The 25,523-nt window shown below is 37.9% G+C and overlaps 1 protein-coding gene across 3 annotated transcripts in view; it reads left to right on the top strand.

The window, feature by feature from the left end:
- The window catches only part of LOC309655254 (aldo-keto reductase family 1 member C3-like), a 36,369-nt gene that overhangs the window by 6,355 nt on the left and 4,491 nt on the right, over positions 1-25,523 (top strand). For 2 of the 3 annotated variants that reach the window (XM_082450256.1, XM_082450257.1), the window contains 8 exons: positions 9,071-9,213; positions 10,891-11,058; positions 13,243-13,359; positions 14,046-14,123; positions 15,107-15,229; positions 21,957-22,066; positions 22,789-22,954; positions 23,544-23,626. In XM_082450256.1, the coding sequence (XP_082306382.1) occupies positions 9,127-9,213; positions 10,891-11,058; positions 13,243-13,359; positions 14,046-14,123; positions 15,107-15,229; positions 21,957-22,066; positions 22,789-22,954; positions 23,544-23,626 (932 nt within the window). In that variant the 5' untranslated portion in view covers positions 9,071-9,126. The remainder of the gene's footprint in view (positions 1-9,070; positions 9,214-10,890; positions 11,059-13,242; positions 13,360-14,045; positions 14,124-15,106; positions 15,230-21,956; positions 22,067-22,788; positions 22,955-23,543; positions 23,627-25,523) is intronic. The other variant, XM_082450258.1, reaches the window with a different exon arrangement.

Genomic DNA, 25,523 nt, shown 5'->3' with positions numbered 1-25,523 from the left:
TGTCCAGATATTTCCTGCCTGCACAGCATTTAGAGATGTCAAAATTCTTTCATAACCTGCACAGCAAAGTAACTATTTCATTCCATGCTGACTTGCAGTACCACAAAGATAAAGAACAGATATTCCCTGGGCCTATAGGAAGTTTCAAGATAAAGCCTGAAATGGCATGGCTTATGAATGGCACCTATGCCCAAGGCAGACTGAAAGAATAGCTTTGTGGTTGTAGAACTGAGCCGACTGGGACAAAATTCCTAGTTCGGTGATAATTTCTGTATTTTATTCTTCGGAATCAAAGCTGTCAAAAATAGTCTTTGCCAACAAGAGCCCATGGAAATTGCAATTCCAAACACTATGGGCTTGAGATATCATGGAATTCATTCAAGAGATTCAGCTAGGATACTCCCAGTAAAACACTAAAAGGCCATACCAATATTGGCCTATTTGGAATTGATGTTAGGAAACCTGACATTTGGACTGCAATAATCCTGAATCTTAACATAAGACCTGGAACCACAAGAGTTACCACAAAACCCCAAGACATGCAGGCACAAGATTGTTTCTCAAATGAAAAATAACGATGTGAATGAGGAAATCTACCACCATGGAACAGAGCCAAAAGATGTAACAAATAAGAAAAAAATCACACAAGAAGACATAAAAATAATAATGTAATATGAGCATGATGTAAAAATAATGTGGTTTGGCATTCTCAAAGGAAATTAAGAAGGGACAAACATTTGTGAAAGGAGAAGAAAACTAAGTAAGTAAAAAAAAAAAAAAAAAGACAGATGGGAGAAAGAACTAATTGGAAGTCTTATGAAAAATAAATTATCTGAATGAAAAAAGGAAAACTTCAATAGATGCAAGAAGCAGGAGGTTAGACACAACAGCTGTTAATTTTTATTTAAATGAGTGATTGTTTTTAGCACCTATTTGATGTCTCTTTATCTGGAAGAGACAAATTCTAAACCTGAAATGAGTGAATCAATGAATTTGTCTGTTTGAATCTTCCTTTCCAGTTTAGATGCCTTTTATTTCTTTTTCTTGTCTAACTGATCTGGGTAAGACTTCCAGTACTACGTTGAATAAGAGTGGTGAGAGCGAGCATCCTTGCCTTGTTCCTGATCTTAGAGGGATAGTCTTCATTTTTTCACCATTTAGTATAATGTTTGCTGTGGGTTTGTCATATATGGCCTTTATTATGTTCAGGTACATTCCTTTTATACCCATTTTATTGACAGTTTTTACTATAAATGGGTATGGAATCTTAGATGCATTTTCTGCATCTATTGAGATGAACATATGGTTTCCATCCTTCATTTTGTTAACATGGTGAATCATTGTTTTATTTGTGAATATTGAATCATCCTTGCATCCCTGGAATAAATCCCACTTGATCATGATGTATGATCCTCTTAATGTATTGTTGTATTCCGTTTGCTAACATTTTTCTGAGGATTTTTGTATCTATGTTTATCAGAGATATTGGCCTGTAATTTTCTTTTTTTTTAATGTTGTCTTTGTCTTGTCGGGTATCAGGGTAACGCTGGCCTCATAAAATGAGTTAGGAAGTGTTCCCTCTTCTTCAATTTTTTCTAAGACTGTGAGAAGGATAGGAGTTAAATATTCTTTGAATGTTTGGTAGAATTCACCTGTGAAGCTGTATGGTCCTGGATTTTTGTTTCTTGGGAGATTTTTGATTACTGTTTCGATATCTTTGCTAGTGATCAGTTTATTCAAATTTTCTATTTCTTCATAATTCAGTCTGGGAAGGTTGCGTGATTCTAAGAATTTGTGCATTTCTTCTAGGTTGTCCAGTATGTTGTCATATAACTGCTCATAATATTCTCTTATAATCCATTGAATTTCTGTGATATCTGTTGTTATTTCTCCTCTTTTTTTCTGATTTTATTTATCAGAGACTTCTCTTTTTTTCTTAGTCTAGTTAAAAGCTTGTCAATTTTGTTTATTCTTCCAAAGAACTAGCTCTTAGTCACTGATATTTCTATTGTCTTTTTAGTCTGTATTTCACTTAGCTCTGATTTTTATTTTCTTCCTTCTACTGACTTTGGGCTTCATTTGTTCTAGTTTTTTAGTTCCTTTAGGTATAAGTTTAGTTTGTTTATTTGAGATTTCTCTTGTCTCTTGAGGTGGATCTGTATTGCCATAAACTTCCCTCCTGTTACCACTTTCGCTGCATCCCATAGATTTTGGTACACTGTATTCTCATTTTCATTTGTCTTCAGGTAATTTTTGATTTCTCTTGATTTCTTCATTGAAAAGAAGAAATCAAAACTTGTTTACTAGCATGTTGTTCAGTCTCCACATATTTGTGATTTTTCTAGCTTTCTTGTTGCAGCTGATTTCTAGCTTCAGACCATAGTTATCAGAAAAGATGCTTGATATGATTTCAATCTTCTTAAATTTATTGAAACTTATTTTGTGTCCCAACATATGGTCTGTCTTTGAGAAAGTCCCATGTGCACTTGAGAAGAATGTGTATTCTGCCACATTTGGATGGAATGTTCTGTACAAATTTATCAAATCCATCTGGTCTTATGTTTAATTTAAGGCCTCTGTTTCCTTGTTGACTTTATGTCTGGATGACCTATTAATTGACATACGTGAGGTGTTAGCTATTATTGTGCTGCCATCAATTCCTCCCTTTAGGTCTGTTAATAATTTATGTGTTTTGTTGCTCCTATGTTGGGTGCATATATATTAATCACTGTTATGGCTTTGTGATGAATTGTTCCCTTTATCATTATATAATATCCGTCTTCATCTCTTGTTACCTTTTTTAGCTTGAGGTCTATTTTCTCTGATATGAGTACGGCTACACCTGCTTTCTTTTGGTTGCTATTTGCTTGGAGTATCATTTTCCAACCCTTCACTTTTAGCCTGTGTTTGTTTTTAGAGCTGAGGTGAGTCTCTGGGAGGCAGCATATAGTTGGGTCTGGTTTTTAATCCAGCCAGCCACTCTGTGTCTTTTGATTGGTGAATTCAATCCATTTACATTTAGGGTGATTATTGGTAGATGAGGACTTAGTAATGCCATGTTATCTTTTGTTTTCTGGTTGCTCTATGTCTCCATTATTTTTTTCCTTGTGTTTCTGTCTCCCATTTTGGTTTGGTGGTTTTCTATGGTGTTTTTCAGTTTCTTTTTTTTTTTTTTTTTAATGTTTCATGTCTCTGCTCTGGGTTTATGTCTTGTGGTTACCGAGGTTTGCATACATCTCATAGATAAAATAGTCCTTTTCCTGCTGATAGCATCTATTTTCATTTGCCTATACAAGTTCTGTTCTTTTCCACTTCCCTTTTATGTTTTTCTTGCCTCAAATTATCCCTTTTATGTTGTGAGTTTGTTACCAGATTGAAGTAGCTATAGTTATTTTTTCTGCTTTTTCCCCCCTTTTAACCTTTATGCTATAATAAAGCATTTTAAAAAAACCTATTCTGATATAGAGTTTCAACTTTCTGATTAACTCTGTCTACTTATCACCTTGCTCAAAGTTTTGCCTTTTTGTTTCTGGTACAAGAGCTCCTTTTGACATTTCCTTGTAAAGCAGGAAAAGTTGATGTACGTCCTCAACTTTTGTTTATCTGGGAAAATCTTTATTTTGCCTTCATATCTGAATGATAACTTTGCTGGGTATTCTTGGCTGACAGTTTTTATCTTTCAGTATTTTGAAAATGTCATTCCACCCTTCTCCCTTCCCCCCAGCCTATTAAGTTTCTGTTGAGAAATCTGCTGATAGCCTAATGGAGGTTCCTTTGTAGGTTACCATCCTTTGTTCCCTGGCTGCCATTTTCTTTGTTGTTGACTTTTGACAGTTTTAATATAACCTTGGAGAAGGTCTTTTTGCAAATATAATATGGGCTGATTAACTGAATCCCCTACTTATTTTCCCAGAGTCTTGGTGAATCCAAGAGCCCTGTAACCCCACCTACCACAACAGATGATTGATTCATATCATGGTATCAGTAGTTTTAGCTCTATAAATGACAGCCTAAGGCTTCCCTGGTGGCGCAGTGGTTGAGAATCTCTCTGCCAATGCAGGGGACACAGGTTCGAGCCCTGGTCTGGGAAGATCCCACATGCTGCGGAGCAACTAGGCCCGTGAGCCACAACTACTGAGCCTGCGCGTCTGGAGCTTGTGCTCCGCAACAAGAGAGGCCGCGACAGTGAAAGGCCCGCGCACTGTGATGAAGAGTGGCCCCCGCTCGCCACAACTAGGGAAAGCCCTCGCACAGAAACGAAGACCCAACACAGCCAAAAATAAATAAAAATTAAATGACAGGCTGATTGTACCCATATTAGGACAGTCAATACTCTCCAATGGAATACAGTGTCTGGGTAAATTCTGCATTTCCAGATCAGACTCAGAGCTGTCCCTGAAAGACAGATTCATGGCTGTTTTCACAGTTCGAGAAGGGTTGGTGTTTGCCATGTGGAACATCAGAGATGATTTTGTTCCCTTTCTCTAATATTTAAAACTGTGCTTGACTGTTTCCTCTTTGATTGTAATACATAATTTTGTGTATGACTTTAATTGTGGCCTAGAAGAGAGGTTCAAAAACAGTGTGGTGCCAATCAGCACCTATGTGTAAGTTTTGCAAACAAAAATCAAGGGCAGATGAGCACATAAATACCTTGCCAGGGTCCTCCGGGCAACGGTCTCAGTGTTTACGGCTGCTTTTTCACGTTCAAGGTTGGATATATACTAGATATCCACTTAGAGGTAAGTACCCAAATCTTTACATAGAGGAAATAATTCTCTGAAGTCAGGGATTCTCCCTTTCTTGGTGTGGAACCATGTCCAGTAACTCAACAGTGAATTATAGTACATACCTCTTGGTCTTTTTTTTTTTTTTTTACAACATTTCACAACATTTCCAATATTGTGTTAGTTTCAGGTGTACAGCTAAGTGAATCTGTTATACATATACATATATCCACTCTTTTTTAGATTCTTTTCCCATATAGGTTATAACAGAGTATTGAGTAGAGTTCTCTGTGCTATACAGTAGGTCCTTATTAGTTATCTATTTTATATATAATAGTGTGTATGTGTCACCTCTTGGTCTTTTAAGTGATTATATTGAGTGCTTTATCCTTTGCTGTCTCTGTAATTTGATATTGCTTACTGAATTATTTTATTTATACATAAAGAAAAAAGATAAGTATATAATTTTAAATACATATGTAAATGATCATATATTTGCTTTTTTGTTGAATTTTTTTCTTTTTGCCCTTTTTGTCCCCCATGCCCTCTTTTTCCCCCTTCACTCGTTTCAGCAACACTTCACAATAATGAATGTTAACAGCTTAATATGCACTTCCTATATTTTCTCCAGGCTTATATAATATATACCTATATATACATTTATATACACAAACATATATGTATGTATATATGTACACATATACAACATATGGAAATTATTTGTCATGTTTTAACAAAACCAGATCCTGTGTTCAGCACATGGAAATTCCTCCAAGTGCATTAGCAGAGCAAATACTACATGGAGTGAAGTCACTGTAATTATTTACTGATTTTCTTATGGGTGAGTGTTCACTTGGTTCTGGGTGTTGGCACTAAATATGGTTATGTAAAATATCCTTACACATGTGCCATTACACAGGTGCTTTCATTTCTGGGGATCAGGATTTATGAGTTAAAGGGTATATGAAATTTTAGTTTCAATAGTTGTTGGCAGATTGCTTTTCACATTTAATTTCACATACCTAGCTACAATATACGAAATTACTTTCTTATCCACACCGCTACCCAATAGATACCATGACTCATTTAAATTTTGCCAGTCAGGTGGCTATAAACTGAAATCTCTTTTGTTACTTTAACTTGCTTTTCCCTAACGACTAGTGAATCTTTTACTATGCTCGTGGACATTTGGGTTTGTATTATTATTTGCAATTTATCTTCATAGCCTCAGTCAAATTTTTATAAATTACTTGTCTTTTGCTATATCAGCTCCCTGTTATCTAGTTTATAAATATTTTCCAAATTTATCATTTTCCTATTAACTCTGTTAAAAGTTTGGATTTTTATATAGCCAAATATGTTTATTTCTCCTTTCATAGCATTTGATTTTCTGGTCTATTTAACAAGCTCTTCTCTCAGACAAGATTATGTCTTGAAGTTTCTTGTATTTTTCTCCTCATTTTTCACACTTTATGTCACTTACATATTTGGAATTTATTTACAGTTGACCCTTGAACAACGCAGGTTTGAACCATGTGAGGCCAAGTGGCTTTTTTTCAGTAAATATGTACCACACTAGTAATCCACGGTTGGTTGAATCTACAGAGGCAGAACTGCGGATATAAAAGGGAGACTGCAAAGTTATATGTGGATTTTCAACAGTGCTTGGGTTGGCGCCCCTAACCCCTGCATTGTTGGAGGGTTAACTGTATATATACGGTGTATTTGTCTTCTATTCCATCAACGACAAAAGTCTTTAGTATATTCTAGTAAATTTTTTTTACTAGAATCTCTGTATTTGTTAATGTATTTGCATCCTCCAAGATGCTTTTACTATAGTCAATTCTAAACTATGTATATTTTCACAGTAACATCTTTTTATTATCAGATTTTAATGAAATGATATTAGTATTTTGCAACACAAAAATTAGTAGGTTTTTTTTTGAAAATTAAATTTATTTCTATCTTACCAGATCTTAGAGTAAAACAATACTTTCAAAGATCAACCCAAAGAATTTATAGAGTGTCTTCAGGAAAAATGGCATAATTGGAAGCACCAGGAATCCATCTCTCTACCTTGACAAAAAATTATATTGGTAGAATCTGTCTGAAGTAAATATTTTGGAACTCTAGAGTCTATTTGAAGGCTTGCTGCATCCAGAGCAAAGCTTGGCTGGTAAATTGTGGTTAGTACCGGTCAGTTACAGCCCTCAGGGTGGTGTTTACCCACCGCCCACCTTCCAGACCTGGGGCAGGCAGCTGTGAGGAAGGAAACCCGAGGTTCTGGTGTGGTTTGCTGTATCCAGGGTGGGAAATAAGGAGCTTGTCTTCCACATATCAGTGTTCTGTGTTCTGATGGTAGGTTGCTGCTCTGATTGAAGAGGTACAAACAAGGCTGCTGCCATTGTTTTTTACCTCACAAGCTGAAGTGGCTTCCCGGGGATCTAAATAAGCCATTTCTGCTTTGGGGGGCATTCAGAAAACACTTGTTTAAGGCATTAGCTTTCTGGAGCGGGTAGTGTCGATTTATGGCCCCTGTAGGCTACTTAGCTGTACAAAACAGATGCCAATGCAGTGATATTACAGAGTAGTTTAGCCAAATTCTCAACAAAGACATATGAAAAAAGTCCAGGTAACATCATACTCAATGGTATGATGAAAGACTGAAAGTTTTCCTCCTAAGATCAAGAATGAGATAGGATGCCTATTTTTACCTCAGCTATTCAGCATGATACTGGACATTCTAGCCAGAGCCATTAGACAAGAAAAAGAAATAAAAGCCATCCAAATTGGAAAGAAAGCGGTAAACTATCTCTGATCACAGATGACATGATTCAACATACAGAAAACCCCAAAGAGTTCACAAGAAAACTACTAGAGCTAATAAATTCAGCAGAGTTGTAGGGTACAAGATAAATACAGATAAACACACAATCAGTTGTGGTTCTATACATCAACACTGAACAATACTAATAATCCAATTTAAACTAACAAAACTAACAAAACTAATAATCCAATTTAAAAATTGGGCAAAGGACTTCAATAGACATTTCTCCAAAGAAGACATACAAATGGCCAATAGGTATATAAAAAAATGGTCAGCATCACTGGTCATCAGGAAAATGCAAACTGAAACTACGTGACATGACTTCATACCTGTCAGAATGGCTATTATAAAAAAAAAAACAAAAAAACAACCTGACAGATAATAAGTGTTGGAGAGGATGTGGAGAAATTGGAAAGCTTGTACACTGTTAGTGGGAATGCAAAATAATGCAACTACTTTGAATGAATGTTCCTCAAAAAACTGAAAATAGATCTACCATATGATTCAACAATCCCACTTCTGTGTACTATTCCAATAGAATTGAAATCAGGATCTTGAAGAGATATTAGTTCTCCTATGTTCATTGCAGGACTGTTCACACTGCATAAGATGGCTATAATAAAAAAAGATAATAAGCAGTGTTGTGAGGTTGTGGAGAAATTGGAACCCTCATAAATTACTGTTAGGAATGTAAATGGTGCAGCCAATTTGGAAGACATTTGGCAGTTCCTCAGAATGTTAAATATGGATTTGCTGTATGACCCGGCAATTCCACTCTTAGGTATATACCCAAGAGAATTAAAAGTGCAAGTCTACACAAAAACTTGTACATGAATGTTTATAAAAGAATTACTCATAATAGCCAAAAGGTAGAAAAAGCAAAATGTTTATCAACTGATGAATATATAAATAAAATGTGGCATATCCATACAGTGGGATGTTATTTAGCCATAAAATGGACTGAAGTACTGATACATGTTTCAACATGGACAAGCCTTGAAAATATTATGCTAAGTGAAAGAAGGCAGTCAGAAAATGCCACATATTGTATGAGAGCATTAATATCAGATGTCTAGAATAGGCAAATCTATAGAGACAGAAAGCAGTTGCCAGGAGTTGAAGGGAAGGAGGGGTGGGGACTTGTTTCTAATGATTGTGGGTTTCTTTGGGGATGATGAAAATGTTCTAAAGTTGTGTAGTGGTAACAACTCTATGAGTATACTAAAAACCACTGAATTGTATACTTTAAAGGGGGTGATTTTTGTAAGCTTTTTATTTTATATTGGAGTATAGTTGATTAACAATGTTGTGTTAGTTTTAGGTGTCCAGCAGAGTGATTCAGTTATACATATACGTGTATCTAGTCTTTTTCAAATTCTTTTCCCATCTAAGTTGTTACATAATATTGAGCAGAGTTCCTTAAAGGGGGGGATTTTATGATATGTGAATTTTATCTCATTAAAGCTGTTAAAAAAAAATAACAATTGTATTGAATACTATTTTCTTCCCTCTGCAGATTTCTCTTAATAAAGAGGAAAATTAGTGTTTGTTTAGCCAGAAGAGTGAGAGAAGATGAGTCAAATGAGACTTTTTTCTTTAAAGATGAATGATGGATGCTTCATGCCTATGCTGGGATTGGGCACTTCTGCCCCTCCTCAGGTAATCAGAATGGTATTGGAGATGGAGGAGTAGCAGACTTGGGTCCTGATCAGAACCAGTCACTGTGTGAATCTGGCAAATTCAGATGGACCACGCTTTCTTAATGTGTAGTATGCTTCTCTCCAGGTTAGGTTATTTTGTGCATTGTCAGTGCTTTTCAAATTTTAATAGGCACGAAAATACCTGAGGATCTTGTTTAAAATGCAGACTTTGGGGTTCTGCCCACAAAGGTTCTGATTCATTCGATCTGGGATAAGGCTCAAAAATCCACATTTCTAACGAGCTGGCAAGTGATTCTGATGCTATAGCAAGAGATACGGAAGTTCTTCATCTTTCAGCAATTCAGGGGTGGGTCCATCTTTTCCCTTTATTCTCATTTGCTGTCCAGTTGTAGCCATTCCACAGTAGATTAGAATCAGTGAAACCTAGTTGTCTTGATTACCACGTATCAGAGATGTTGCCGCAGATTTCTTAGTGATGAAGTTTCTCTGTAATTTCTAATGTCCAAGTTGTCCCCATCCACCTCCAATCGTAGAGCATCCAGAGAAATCTCGGGGGCAAAAAGGACCTGGAGAATGAGAGACCAGATTCATCTTAGAGGGAGTTTTGGTGGTCTGAGGTGAAAATAGTCTCTTACAGGTCAGGCTGTGAATACTGTGCTGTGGGGAGAGGCATGTGGCACTTGGAAGTTCTCTCTCTGTTTGGAAGACTGAACTTCATGCTTGATTCCCCAGCAGGAGAGCCACGTGGAGTGTGATGTTGAGGTCTGTAGCAAGGACACTGGCATGGACTGTTGCTTTTACTTTGACTTGGCTCTTTCATCTGTGGACAGTCAGCTCATCCCCCTGGGACTGGTCAATTCATCAGGAGTTGCAAATTACAAAAATATACCCAAAAGACCTTTTAATTACTGAGTGAAGTAGAGGGGATAATGGAGCTGTGAAAATGATTGATAACTTCAGAAGTCCAGCCTGGTGGTCCAGCAGAACAGTAGGCAGCTAAGAAGAATAACAAAATTGTGAAGGAGAATATTAGCTAAGGATTAACTTAATAACCAAAGAAGGAATTAATTATAAGATATTTTTAAGTGAAAAAAAAGAGGGTTTTTTTTGTTTGTTTTTGTTTTTTACATTTTAGTTCTTCCTCAAATGTTGTTTGAAGTGTTTCTCCAAGTTTACAAAGGTAAATCACAAATTTATTCTCTCTGAAGTTACATCTTCGTCGCATTGATCATTTTTTTGCACTGGATTTCCGGGTTGAAACCAGTTTAATGATCTCTTACAGAGTGAATTAATTTAGAAAGGTAAATCTATATATTGTGTAAATCTATACATGTATATACTGTAAGTCCAGAAATAGAGAGTTCATGATGTGATGTGCTGGGACCAGCTCATGAGCTCGAAGATTCAACTGTAAGAGTCTTTTCCCAGCATCGGTTGCGTGAAATTAGCAATGGTGGGAATAGTTCCACCATAGAAACTGGCTAATACTACAAATCAGGACTCCTTCAGAGTCAGTTGTTAAATATTTACTGCCGATCATAGGTCAACATTAAGCTTTGTCACCGCTAGCTCTTAACCCTTAGAAAAACAATGGGTTCTGCTGACTAGCTCTGCTTATGGAATTGGTCATCTGTTCCTGAATCAAGTAGGTCTTTATCTTTTCATGCTCTTCTAGGTTGCTAAGAGTGAGGTAGAAAAGGCCATCAAGAGAGCAATCGATGTAGGCTACCGCCATATTGATTCAGCTTATATGTACCAAAATGAAGAAGAAATTGGGAGGGCCATCCAGATGAAGATTGCAGATGGCACTGTGAAGAGGGGTGACTTATTCTACACTACGAAGGTGTTGTGTATAGTTGCATATGTATCTGTGGAAGCTCACTCTTAGCTGAATCATTTCTTGGCATATTTCTTTTCTCATTGGTTTAATTCTCATTCACTCTCAGACCTTGAACTATGAGAAGGCTGGTTTGGAACAGCTGGATAGGAATGTGGGTTCTGTGGTCAGACTTCCTATATTTGAATCCAGGTTCTGCCACTTACTTACCTTGGACAAACTACTTAAAGTCTGTGCCTTAGTTTCCCAAGCTGTAAATGAAGATAACAGTATTTGCCTCACAGGATTTTTATGAGTATTACTTCAAAAAAAATACATGTAAAGCTTTAAAAATATTTAATGTATTTTAAATGTTCAAAAATACTAGCTGTTATTATTATCATATGTTTTCAAACTCAAGGATGGATTTGGCTTTTCCAACTCTGTTATACTCAAGTTTTGATGAAGTGACAATCTTTCTTAGCTGTAGTGTGAGGTAAAGCAACTTAGTCAGAAAGTGTAGGCTTTTGGAAACTACAGTCAAATTTTAGTTTTTTAATATTCTATATATTTGACTTTGTGAAATTTTTTTTTTAAATGTTGAGTTTCTTTAGGAGTTTTTGTTTAAATTCCTCTACTTTTTAAAAAAAATTGATTTATTTATTATTTATGGCTGCGTTGGGTCTTCGTTTCTGTGCGAGGGCTTTCTCTAGTTGCGGCAAGTGGGGGCCACTCTTCATCGCGGTGCGCGGGCCTCTCATTATTGCGGCCTCTCTTGTTGCGGAGCACAGGCTCCAGACGCGCAGGCTCAGTAATTGTGGCTCAAGGGCCTAGTTGCTCCGCGGCATATGGGATCTTCCCAGACCAGGGCTCAAACCCGTGTCCCCTGCATTGGCAGGCAGATTCTCAACCACTGTGCCACCAGGGAAGCCCTGTGAAATTTCTTAACCAAAAAAAAGTCTTTTAACCTCTTTAAGTCTTAGTCTTTATATCTCAATCTATTGCGTTGTCAATAGACATTTATTTCTCTTTCCTATGAGGTAGGAAAAATAATATAATACCACGGAACTGATATGAGGATAACATTCATGTTTATAAAAGTATTTCTAATGCAATTTTAAACTTTCAAGCCATTGTTACTAATATAATTTATACCCACTGATATCACATCTGAAACAAACAAAAGAACTTAGTATTTAAGTTGGATTGGAAATGGAACACAAGAGGAATTTTCCCCATCGTGTTCATTGAACTGACTACTGCTAGAAAAAAAAAGCATTTGAATTTGAGGTAAAGTAGCCCAAGAGGAGGGAGTTGGTGTCCATGATAGTGAACCCTATACTGGTCTATGAATGGATATTTCTTCCTTCTCGCTCCCGAATGTGAATCTCTCCACACGACTGTGTTTAGATGAGGTATTGCTAGAGCACTACCCTCTTAACTCTCAGCTTTAATCCTCTTTACATGGGATCCGTTTGTTTCCTTACCTTTAGTAATTTTGATGGATTTTCCTTAGATTATTACTTCTTAAAATGAAGTAACTAAAATGCCCTCCCCCCAAAATTCCTAAAGGGCCTAGCTTTCTTTGGCAAACCTAACAATTGAATGCAGCCAAGATAGAATTTCCTGGATCACAATCACTTGATGTGCTTGTTTAAAATGCAGTTTCCCAGGGACCTCCCTGGTGGTCAGGTGATTAAGACTTCCCCTTCCAATGCAGGAGGTGTGGGTTCAATCCCTGGTCAGGGAGCTAAGATCCCACATGCCTTGGGGCCAAAAAATCAAAACATAAAACGGAAGCAATATTGTAACAAAATTGATAAAGACTTTAAATACGGTCCACATCAAAAATTCTTTAAAAAATAAAAAATAAAATGCAGTTTCCCAGCCCAGTCTCCAGATATTCTAATTTATGATGTTTGAGGGAGAACCCAGGGATATATTTTGCACAAACAAACCAAATAATTCTTTTTAGTATTTTCAGTTTTGAGAGCATCTGTGTAAGACCATATTTTAACTTTCTACCATGTTTTCTTAATTCAATGTGAAAATAAGCTATGATGATAAAGAATCCTGAGCTTCACAGGATGACTTGTCACTTCCCAACGACCACGAGTGGTTTTTTGGTTGTTGTTGTTTATCTGCCATTGTATTAATCTCTCCTAAATATTCTTAAATAATCCCACCCCACTTGTCTTTCCACCACTGCAGTTGTGGAGCACCTTTTTCCGTCCAGAATTGGTCCAAACTTGCCTGGAAAGCTCACTGAGGAAACTTCAACTGAGCTATGTGGATCTTTATCTTACTCATTTCCCAATAGCTATGAAGGTTAGTGAAAGTTATTTTACTTTGGTTATCAACATCATTAGTAGCTAAATAAAAAGAGGATATAGTTTGTGAAAATGAGAAGAATCATATATAATACTTAAATATTCTCTCTTTTTGTTTTTTCTTTTTTCTGCAACTATCCCTATCCCAGTTCACTATTCCAGCCCCAGACTGATGGGTTTACTGGTTTCAATGTATTTGCCTTGATCTTGTGGACAACTGTCTATATTTTCAAGTCCCTGTACTCTTGAATTTCAACCTCATGCCCACTGGTGTCTGGGGAACGTCCCAGTGTGGAGACCTGTGAAGGCACAGAAAATTTAATGAGGATGAGACTCAGCCCTTGAGATGGTGACAAGTCCCTCTCTCAAAAGACCACCTCCAGGTGGAAAGCAGGGATGGAAGAGCCTTATCCCACAAGGATCTGGGACAAAGGAGCCCATTCAGCTATGGCACCACTCTGGGCTCTCACTAGGATGGGGTGTTGGGTATCTCAAGTTGCCCTTGACACAAACAATATTTATTAAACCTTTAGAGGTTAAAAATATTTCTAAGAAGTGTACTTTCTCAGTGTACTAAGAATAAGGATAGATGGTTCCATTAGCCTCAAGGTCTAAAGGCTCCAAACATCTTGGCTGAGGCCAGACATAGCTTGATCCAACCTCTTCTTCTTTCCTATATTCCAGCCTGGGGAGGACTTTTTCCCAAAGGACACATATGGAAACATCATTTTTGACACAGTGGATCTCTGTACCACATGGGAGGTGAGTGCAGCTCCAAAGAGGCCATGTCTCTGCACCCTGGGGTGGAGAGGACAGAAATGGAATTGAGGAGAGGAGGATGTAGTCCAATTCTGCCCCCCGTGTAGATTTGGGCAAATCCCTGAATGTCCCTCTGCCTCAGTTTCACATTTCTTCTATTTAGTAATTCAATAAGTAGTTATTGAGTGCTTATGATTACTGAGTACTTCTAAGTACTCAGGCTACATCCATGAACAAAACCAAGGTCTCTGACCCCATAGAGTGGTAGGTGCTACTGGTGGGGGGGAGGGATGCAGTGGTATAAGAAAGAGTAAGGGAACTGAGTGTGCCAGGCTGGGTTTGGGGCACAGATAGGCAATTAAAAACAGAATGGACAGGGCAGGTCTCTTTGAGAAGGTGGCATTTGACCAAAGACTTGCAGGAAATGAGGAAATTGATTAAATGGATAATGAAATTGATTAATGGATTAAGTAGATTAAGTGTGTATCTGGAGGAAGAGTGATGCAGGCATAAAGAAAATCAAGGCAAAGATTTTAAAGTAGGAGAGAGCTTACCATGTTCAAAAACCAGCAAAGGGGCATGTGTGGCTGGAACAGAGTGAATTTGGTGGACAATAATAGGAAATGAGGTCAAAGAGAAAACAGGGAGCTGGTGGTCTGGGAGATGGCATGGCCACTTCCTGTTTCCCAGGCTGCAACTGACTCCACCTCCATTCTCCTGGCGCTTGTTCTACTATTGTTCTATCATATTTTTTTAGGTGCTAGCTAAAGATCGTACTGGCTCTCTTAGCCCTGCCTTGGCTGCTTGCATTCTTACTCTATCTCCTTACCCATTTCAAAAACTATTTTATTTCCCATTCTCCTCCTATTGGCCAATTCTTGTCTTATTTACTGACATCTGCATCACGTATTGTCTCTCATCCACAGCATGCTACCATTTGTTATGCTTCTCTAGCCAGTTACTCCTCACCACCTCTTCCTCCCCAGGCCCTGGAGAAGTGTAAGGATGCAGGACTGGCCAAGTCCATTGGGGTGTCCAACTTTAACCGCAAGCAGCTGGAGATGATCCTGAATGAGCCAGGGCTCAAGTACAAGCCCGTCTGCAACCAGGTGAGCCCCACCAATTGGCCCCCCAACCTCTTATCCTTCCTCATCAGCTTACTCTTCCCTCACTTCAACAAAGTCACCAATGGCGCTCCTGCTTATGTACTGTACCTTTGGACACTAGCTGCTTCAAGAAAACAGAAAGTTTTTTAAGTTACTGAAGATCTAAAGGCTATGCCACTTTATTTTTATTTCTTTTATTTGTTTTTGTTCTCATGTCACTTTATAAGAAACATTTAGGAGTCAGGTTGAAGTATAATCTAGTAGGTGTTATAGTGGTTGGTCCTAAAAATTCAGAGCTAGCAAACGACTGACTTTTCTCAAAAAAGGTCAGTAAAGTTGGAACACTCATGTGTCAAAGAAAATGGGTAATTCATCTTTAACAGCTCTTTTGAGTTCTGTGTCATGAGATAACCACTGAGACTCTTGATGGTACAGAATCACTCCCAAACAATGCGAATGTACTTAATGCCATTGAACTGTGTACTTAAATATGGGTAAAGTGGTAAATAATGTATGTTATGTAGATTTTACTACCATAAAAAATTTAAAGTTAAAAAATTTTTAGAAGTCTACTTTGTTAAGATAAATTCACTTTAATGAGCAGCACATCCATTCCTGATCTTGGAGAATAATGAAAGAAATCATGAGTGTAGAAATAACTGGCAATACTTGTGCCCAGCAGAGGACCAATATTCCCATGTTATCTCATCTCCTTTTAGACGTCTCACATGTAGACTGAGAGAGGATGAATCTAATATCAACCCATAAATTAGATATTAGTAAGGCTTATTGTTTTCTTACTTGTAGATGAAAAATACAAACAGGAGTTCTAAAAAATTTTAATTTATGTCCTTTGGGAGATTTACCTCTGCTTTGGATATCACCAATTTGAGAAAGGAAAGAAAATTGGTTTTTAAAAATTTTTATAAAATTTTAATAATTTTGTGACAGATGTTAGCTAGAATTACTGTGACGATCATTTTGTAATATATACAAATATTGAATCATTATTTTGTACAGCTAAAACTAATATAATGTTATATGTCAATAATACCTCAATAAAAGAGATCAAACAAAATATCGTAAGGAACTAAGCCAATATAAGATACCATGATATATAATTTTTGGTTTTACTATATTAGTAAACTGAAATCTCATGTTTAAAAATGTAGTATGTTTTTAAAAATTTTTAATTAATTCTTGTCTTTTAAATTAAAAATTTTTTATACAAGTTTTAAAGGTTACTTTCCATTTACAGTTATTACAAAATATTGGCTATATTCCCCATGTTGTACAATACATCCTTGAGGCTATCATATACCCAATAATTTGAACTATTGAGAAAATTAGTTTTGACTGGAGGAGTGGTGAAGAATTAAGGGAGAAGCTGGACATTACCCTGAACTCTAAGGGGTGAATGGAATTTGGCCAAGTGGAGGCTGAGCAATTTACAAATGAGCAAAGGTTCTGAACAGATACATCAACAAAGATATACAGGCATCCTCCTTTCATTGCATTTTGAAGCTAGTGCATCTTTTATGAATTGAAGGTTTGTGGCGACCCTGTGTCAAGCAAGTCTGTCAGAACCATTTTCCCAACAGCATTTGCTGAGTTTGTGTCACGTTTTGGTAACTCTCACAATATTTCAAACTTTTTCATTATTATTTTATTTGTTATGGGGATGTGTGATCAGTGATCTTTGATGTTACTATTGTAACTGTTTTGGCACTTTTTAGCAATTGAGTCTTTTTAAGTTAAGGTATGTAGTTTTTAGACATATGCTATTGCACACTTAATAGACCACAGTGTAGTGTAAACATCACTTTTTATGTTTACTGGGAAACTGAAAAATATGTGGCTCCTTTATTGCAATATTTGCTTTATTGTGATGGCTTGGAACTGAACCTGCAATATCTCCAAGGTTTGCCTGAACAGGTAGCAAATAAGCATATGAAAAATTGTTAAACATCACATATCATTAGAGATTTGCAAATTAAGACAAAAGTGAGATACAATAGTTCCCTCTTATCTGCGGGATGACACCCCCCCCCCCAACAGTGGATGCCCCAAACCATACCATGGATATTACTGAACACTACATAGACTATGTTTTTTCCTATACGTACATGCCTATGATAAAGTTTAATTTTAATTAAGCACAGTAATGGGACTTCCCTGGCAGTCCAGTGGTTGACTCAGTGCTTCCAATGCAGGGGGTGCAGGTTCGATCCCTGGTCAGGGAACTAAGATCTCACATGCCGTGTGGTATGGCCAAAATATATATATATACAATTAAGCACAGTAAGAGAATATTTGATTTGTTAATTATGGTGTATCACAGTGATTGATTTGCATATATTGAAGAATCCTTGAATCCTTGGGATAAATCCCACTTGATCATGGTGTATGATCTTTTTAATGTGTTGTTGGATTCTGTTTGTTAGAATTTTGTTGAGGATTTTTGCTTTTGTGCTTGTCAGTGATATTGGTCTGTAATTTTCTTTTTTTGAGATATCTTTCTCTGGTTTTGGTATTAGGGTGATTGTGGCCTCAGAGAACAAGTCTGGGAGTGTTCTTTCCTCTGCAGTTTTTTGGAAGAGTTTGAGAAGGATAGGTGTTAGCTCTTCTGTAAATGTTTGATATAATTCTCCTGTGAAGCCATCCGGTCCTGGACTTGTGTTTGCTGGAAGATTTCTAATTACAGTTTCAATTTCATTACTTGTGATTGGTCTGTTTATATTTTCTTATTCTTCTTGGTTCAATCTTGGAAATTTGTACAAACCATATGGTCATCTCAATAGATGCAGAAAAAGCTTTTGACAAAATTCAACACCCATTTATGATAAAAACTCTCCAGAAAGTGGGCATAGAGGGAACCTACCTCAACATAATAAAGGCCATATGCAACAAACCCACAGCAAACATCATTCTCAATGGTGAAAAACTGAAAGCATTTCCTCTAAGGTCAGGAACAAGACAAGGATGTCCATTATTGCCACTATTATTCAACATAGTTTTGGAAGTCCTAGCCAAGGCAATCAGAGAAGAAAAAGAAATAAAAGGAATATAAATTGGAAAAGAAGAAGTAAAACTGTCACTGTTTGCAGATGACAATATACTGTACATAGAAAATCCTAAAGATGCTACCAGAAAATTACTAGAGCTAATCAATGAATCTGGTAAAGTTCCAGGATCCAAAATTAACATACAGAAATCTCTTGCATTCCTATACCCTAACAACAAAAGATCAGAAAGTGAAATTAAGGAAACAATCCCATTTACCATCACAACAAAAAGAATAAAATACCTAGGAATAAACTTACTTAAGGGGCAAAAGACCTGTACTCAGAAAACTATAAAACACTGATGAAAGAAATCAAAGATGACACAAACAGATGGAGAGATATACAAGGTTCTTGGAACACTGGAAGAATCAATATTGTGAAAATGATTACATTACCCAAAGCAATCTACAGATTCAGTGCAATCCCTATCAGATTACCAATGGTGTTATTCACAGAATTAGAACAAAAAATTTTACAATTTGTATGGAAACACAGAAGACCCTGAATAGCCAAAGCAATCTTGAGAAAGAAAAACGGAGCTGGAGGAATCAGGCTCCCTGACTTCACACTATACTACAAAGCTACAGTAATCAAGACAGTATGGTACTGGCACAAAAACAGAAATATAGATCAATGGAACAGGATAGAAAGCCCAGAGATAAACTCACACACCTATGGTCACCTAATCTATGACAAAGGAGGCAAGAGTATACAATGGAGAAAAGACAGTCTCTTCAATAAGTGGTGCTGGAAAAACTGGACAGCTACATGTAAAAGAATGAAATTAGAACACTCCCTAACACCATACACACAAAAAAAAACCTCAAAATGGTTTAAAGACCTAAATGTAAGACCAGACACTATGAAACTCTTAGAGGGAAAACACTCTTTGATATAAATCACAGCAAGATCTTTTTTGATCCACCTCCTAGAGTAATGAAAATAAAAACAAAGATAAACAAATGGGACCTAGTGAAACTTAAAAGCTTTTGCACAGCAAAGGAAACCATAAACAAGACGAAAAGACATCCCTCAGAATGGGAGAAAATATTTGCAAACAAAGCAACTGACAAAGGATTAATCTCCAAAATATACAAACAGCTCATGCAGCTCAATATCAAAAAAACAAACAACCCAATCAAAAAATGGGCAGGAAAAAAAAAAGGGCTGGAGACCTAAATAGACATTTCTCCAGAGAAGACATACAGATGGCCAAGAGGCACGTGAAAAATGCTCAACATCACTAATTATTAGAGAAATGCAAATCAAAACTACAATGAGGTATCATCTCACACCTGTCAGAATGGCCATCCTCAAAAAATCTACAAACAATAAATGCTGGAGAGGGTGTGGAGAAAAGGGAACACTCTTGCACTGTTGGTGGGAATGTAAATTGATACAGCCACTATGGAGAACAGTACAGAGGTTTCTTAAAAAACTAAAAATAGAACTACCGTATGACCAGTAATCTCACTACTGGGCACATACCCTGAGAAAACCATAATTCAAAAAGACACATGCACCCCAATTTTCATTGCAGCACTATTTACAATAGCCAGGACATGGAAACAACATAAATGTCCATTGACAGATGAATGAATAAAGAAGATGTGGTACATATATACAATGGAATATAACTCAGTCATAAAAAGGAACACAATTGGGTCATTTGTAGAGATGTGGATGGACCTAGAGTCTGTCATACAGAGTGAAGTCAGACAGAAAGAAAAACAAACATCATATGTTAATGCATATATGTGGAATCTAGAAAAATGGTACAGATGAACCTATTTGCAGGGCAGGAATAGAGATGCAGATGTAGAGAACAGACATGTGGACATGTGGGGTGGGGAAGGGGATGGTGGGATGAACTGGGAGATTAGGATTGACATAGATACACTACCATGTGTAAAATAGGTAGCTAGTGGGAACCTGCTGCATAGCACAGGGAGCTCAGCTCGGTGCTCTGTGATGACCTAGATAGGTGGGATGCGGGGTGGGGATATATGTATACATATAGCTGATTCACTTTGTTGTACAGCAGAAACTAACACAACATTGTAAAGCAACTATACTCCAATAAAAAAAAAAAAAAGAGAGAATATTTGAATCGCCAGCATCACTAATTTTGTGTTTTGGGGACATTACTAAGTAAAATAAGGGTCACTTGAACACCTGCACTGCGATACCACGACAGATGATGTGATGATCTGATGGTTACTAAGTGACCAACAGGCTGGTAGCATATAGACTGTGGGTACATTGAACAAAGGCATGATTCCTGTCTTGCGTGGGATGGAGCAGGACAGCACAAGACTTCGTCACACCATTTAGAACAGTGTGAAGTGTAAAACTTATGAATTGATTATTTCTGGAATTTTCCATTTAATATTTTCAGACCATGGTTGACTGTGGGTAACTGAGACCACAGAGAGAAAAACGACAGATGGGGTGGGGCCACCCTCCTGCCATGCACCTGTTAAAAGTGCCCAAATCCAGAACACTGACAACACCAAATGCTGGTGAGGATGCGGAGCAACAGGGACTCTCATTCATGGCTGATGGGAGTGCAACACGGTGCAGCCACTTTGGAAGACAGTTCGGCAGTTTCTTACAAAACTAAACATACTCTTATCATATGATCCAGCATTGTAGTCCTTGGTATTTACCCAAATGAGCTGAAAACACACAAACCTGACCACAGAGTCTTATAGCAGTTTTATTCATAATTGCCAAAGCTTGGAAGCAACTAAGATGTCCCTCCATCCCTTCACAGGTGAAAGGATAAACAAACTCTGGGACAGCCTTAAAATGTAATATTATTTAGCAATTAAAAAGTGAGCTATCAAGCGAGAAAAAGACATGGAGGAAACTTAAATGCATATTGTTAAGTGAAAGAAGCCAATCTGAAAATCCTGCATACTGTATGATTCCACCTCTATGACATTCTGGAAAAGGCAAAACTATGGAGACAGTAAAATGATCAGTGCTTGCCAGGGGTACAAAGGGACAGAAGGGTGGATGAATAGGTGGTACACAGGGGAAATCTTAGGACAGCATAACTATTATTCTGTTGGGTATTGTAATGAAAGATACACATCATCCATTTGTCAAAACCCATAGAATTTACATCACAAAGAATGCACCCTAATGTAAACTATGGGCTTTACTTAATAATAATCTGCCAATATTGACTCATCAATTTTAATAAATGTACCATACTAATGTAAGAGGATAATAATAGGGGAAATTGGAGAGGGAATGAAGGGAAATATGGAAACTGTATTTTTTGTTCGATTTTTTCTGTAAACCCAAAAGTGCTCCAAAAAAAAAAAAAAAAAAAAGAAAGAGAGAAAGAGAAAGGAAGGAAGGAAGGAAGAGAAGGGAAGAAAGAAAGAAAGAAAAGATCAGTGGTTGCAAAGTGTTCATGGGAAGGGAAGGAGGGATGAACAGGTAAAGCACAAGACATTTTTAGGCAGTAAAACTATTGTGTTTGGTGCACCATGGGTACAGCTGTGGATGATGGTCACTTGCTGGCCCACGTTGCTGGTATTTCTAAGTATTTCTGATACGATGAATCTGTATTCACTGTATGTTCCTTGTAAATTTGGTGCTGGCCATCCTGCTGGTCCTACACTCCAATACTTCTGCTTGGCAATTTACAGGTGGAATGTCACCCTTACCTCAACCAGAGCAAACTGCTAGAGTTCTGCAAGTCCAAGGACATTCTCCTTGTTGCATATGCTACCTTGGGGTCTGACTTAAGGAAGAAATGGTAATGATCTCTATAAAGGTATTCCGACCCTAGATGCTGTGCCTTCTGGAGACATCTCTCAACGTCTGAGGGAAATTAAGTACAGTCAAGAGGAATCATCCATCTTTGCAAACCCTTTACCTAGTCTACATTGTGAGGACTCAATGAAAAATTACTGAATAATAAAGTAATTATTATTACTGATTAAAATGTTCATCCAATTCAAAAGCTTTGGCTTTAAAGAGTGACAAGGTAATTCCAAGCCATGATTCTGACACTTAGCAGTTGAGGGATATGAGACAAGTTACAACTTCTGTAAGTTTTAGTTTCTTTATCTCTTCAAGAGGAATATAGATGTGTACCTTTTAACACTTGAGGACAAAATGGAGACAATTAGTTGAGAGCATTTTTTGAAATAGTAAATTCTTATAAAATTCTTGGTTATTTGTTATGATGGTGGTCATTGGGTCTTACTGTGGACAACAATTTTGTCTTCTTGACTTATTCAATCTTTTACCAAGTTTCTCAGAAATGTTTAAAAGATGAAAAAACTACCCGATTTTCCCTTTCTTTCCCTTGTCCTTCTTCTTTGGATTTACCAAAAGAAGCCAAAGAAATATTGAGACAGCCAGAAGGTAATGAGGAAGATTCTAGAGGATCAACCACCCCTAGCCTGAATGAACTATCCCCAAGTAGAACGGATACACAACCTCAGACACATAGCACCTCTGCTTCCCTCCCAGGGTGAAAAAGGACAATCCAGTTCTCCTGCAGGATCCAGTACTCAACACCATTGCTGAAAAGCACAGGCGAACTCCAGCCCAGGTCACCCTGCGCTATCAGCTGCAGAGAGGGGTGGCTGCTCTGGCCAAGAGCTTCAATGAGAAGAGGCTCAAGGAGAACTTCCAGGTACCTGGTAGGGTTTTGGGCAGCAGGGGGCTGACAGAAGCACACCGTTTTCCCCGGGATGGGTTATTTGGGAGGCTCCCAATGTGTATATGGGCAAAGCTTATCTCCCTGTATATTCTATGCGTATATGTGCTATATTTAACTATCCTGTCCTCTAAATCCTACAAGGCAGGAGTCATGGTGGTTGTAAAGAACAGTCGACAGAGGGTCAGGTTTGAGTCTCAATCCTGGTTTTCACTCAACAGTATGGCCCTGAGTAAATCATCCCTTGATTTCTTCAGCTGAAAAAATGAAGGAGATAGCTGAAGTGAGACCTGGGCTCAAAAATCTCAAGGATTAATTGGCTACCACCACAGCTACTCAATTCAAGTCTCTGAGGGTGATCTGAATTGCTAGTCTCAATGCTTTGAATGGACAAATTCCCATGACTTCTGCCAGGGGATGAACCCCAAGTTCATGACAACTGTCTCATGAAACCTACATAAGTTCCTACATAAATTTGTGTGTGTGTATCTGCATGTGGGGGGCATGTAGGGGCTGCAGTAATTGCCTCCAGGAAATTGAATTGATCTTCTCACATTTCTGATAGGTTTTTGAATTCCAGTTGACCCCAGAGGATATGCAAAGTCTAGATGGCCTAAACAGAAACATGCGCTATTTTGAAGAAGATTCGTAAGTACCCTGTTCCACTGTAGATACTGGGGGAGCAGGGTAATGAAGGAATTCCGTTTATTCTAATCCACAAAGGGCAGGGTCTTCTCTTGCCTCTTCTTTTAGGGAAGTGGATGGAAAACATTTTTCCTTCCAGCCCTCATAGCCCTGTTACTCCATGCCCCTCTGTCCTTCCTCTGCTTAAATTCCAGGATCAATCAATACGATGACATCCTTTGCACGTATTTTCAAGTCTCCTCTCTCTTCTTTGTCTTACTCATTGGTCTAACACCTGGTTACATCCTGCTCTCTCTCTCTCTACTTCATCAGATTTCCCTTCCCCATGAGATTACTCCTAGAGGCATTGGAACATTCCCTCATCTTCAAAAAAGCTCTCTCTCAAACTGATGTCATCTGCAGCTCACCCTGCCATCCCCATTTCTCCTTTTACAGCAAAACTTCTTGAAGAAGTCCATGCTTTCTTCCTTCGTGTCTCTCTCCCCGTTCTCTTCTGAACCCACACAAACCAGGCATTTGCCCTCCTCTCTGCCAAAGCTCCTCTTGTCAAGGTCAGCCATGACCTCCTCTTTGCTTAACCCAGCAGTGATTCTCATCCATCTTATTTTACCTAGTGGGTCACTCCTCCTAGAAACACTTTCTCAGCTTTGCTTTCTTCACTGAAGATCTGGTTTCCCCTTATCCCCCATGCCATTCCTTCTCCTGGTCTTTGCAGGTGTCTCCTCATCAACCTGACCTCTTAACTGTGGAGTGACCTAAGGCTCAATCCTTGGACGTCTTCTCTTTTCTATCCACATCCTCATCCTTGGTACTTCATCTAGTCCCGTGCTCTAAACACTGGGTAAATATACACTCCTCCAAATTATATCCAGCCCAGACCTAGGCCCTGGATCAAGACTTGTATACCCATTTGCTCTACTCCACTCAAACTTATCAAGTCTACACTTGAGCTCATGATGGTACCTGCACCCACCCCACCCCCCCAAACCCCACATACCTCACATGCTTGTATCAGAATCTTCCTGATCAACTAACTGGCTGCTACTTGCTCTGTCTGCTTCTGTACTTTGTCTCTGCCCGTACTCACCACAGTGAATGAGGTAAAAATGTAGGTCTGTATATGTTAATCCCAAACTCCTAATATCCCTCCCCCAACACCTTTCCCCTTTGGTAACCATAAGTTTGTTTTCTACGTCTGTAAGTCTGTTTCTGTTTTGTAAATAAGTTCATTTGTGTCATTCCTTTTAGATTCCACATATAAGTGATATCATATGATATTTATCTTTCTGTCTGACTTATTTAACATATACACGCTACTACATATAAAATGTATAGTACAGGGAACTCTATATTCAATATTCTGTAATAACCTATATGGGAAAAGAATCTGAAAAAGAATGGATATATGTATATGTATAACTGAATCACTTTGCTGCACACCTGAAACTAACACAACATTGTAAATAAACTATACTCCAATATAAAATAAAAATTTAAATAAAAAAAAATAAAAACACTATTTTCTGAAAAGAAAAACCCACAAAAAACAAACAAAAAAAATAGGAGGTCTGATGGGGAAGTCCTCTTCTCGGTATCTGGTGGCTTGCCTTCTCACTCAGAGTAAAGGCCAGAGTCCTCACAAAACCTACAAAGGCCAGCAGGACATGGTCTCCCCATGCCTCTGCCTCCAAGTCCTGCTGTTCTGCCCCTTCTGACTCCAGTGCAGCCCAATGGCCTCCTTGCTGTCCCCCACATGTGTCAGGCCCATCTTGGGGCCTTTGCACTGTCTGTTCCCTCTGCCCAGAATGCTCTTTCTCCAAATACCTGGATGGTCACTCCTTCACCACTGTCAGTCTTAACTCAGATGGCACCTCTGTGACACCTTCTCTGTCACTTTATC

The sequence above is a fragment of the Balaenoptera physalus genome (genome assembly GCF_965194825.1).
Source record: "Balaenoptera physalus genome assembly, chromosome: 2".
In the NCBI taxonomy this organism is placed as follows: Eukaryota; Metazoa; Chordata; class Mammalia; order Artiodactyla; family Balaenopteridae; genus Balaenoptera; species Balaenoptera physalus.
Note: the sequence above shows the minus strand (reverse complement) of the source record. Positions and strands in the feature narration are given on the sequence as shown.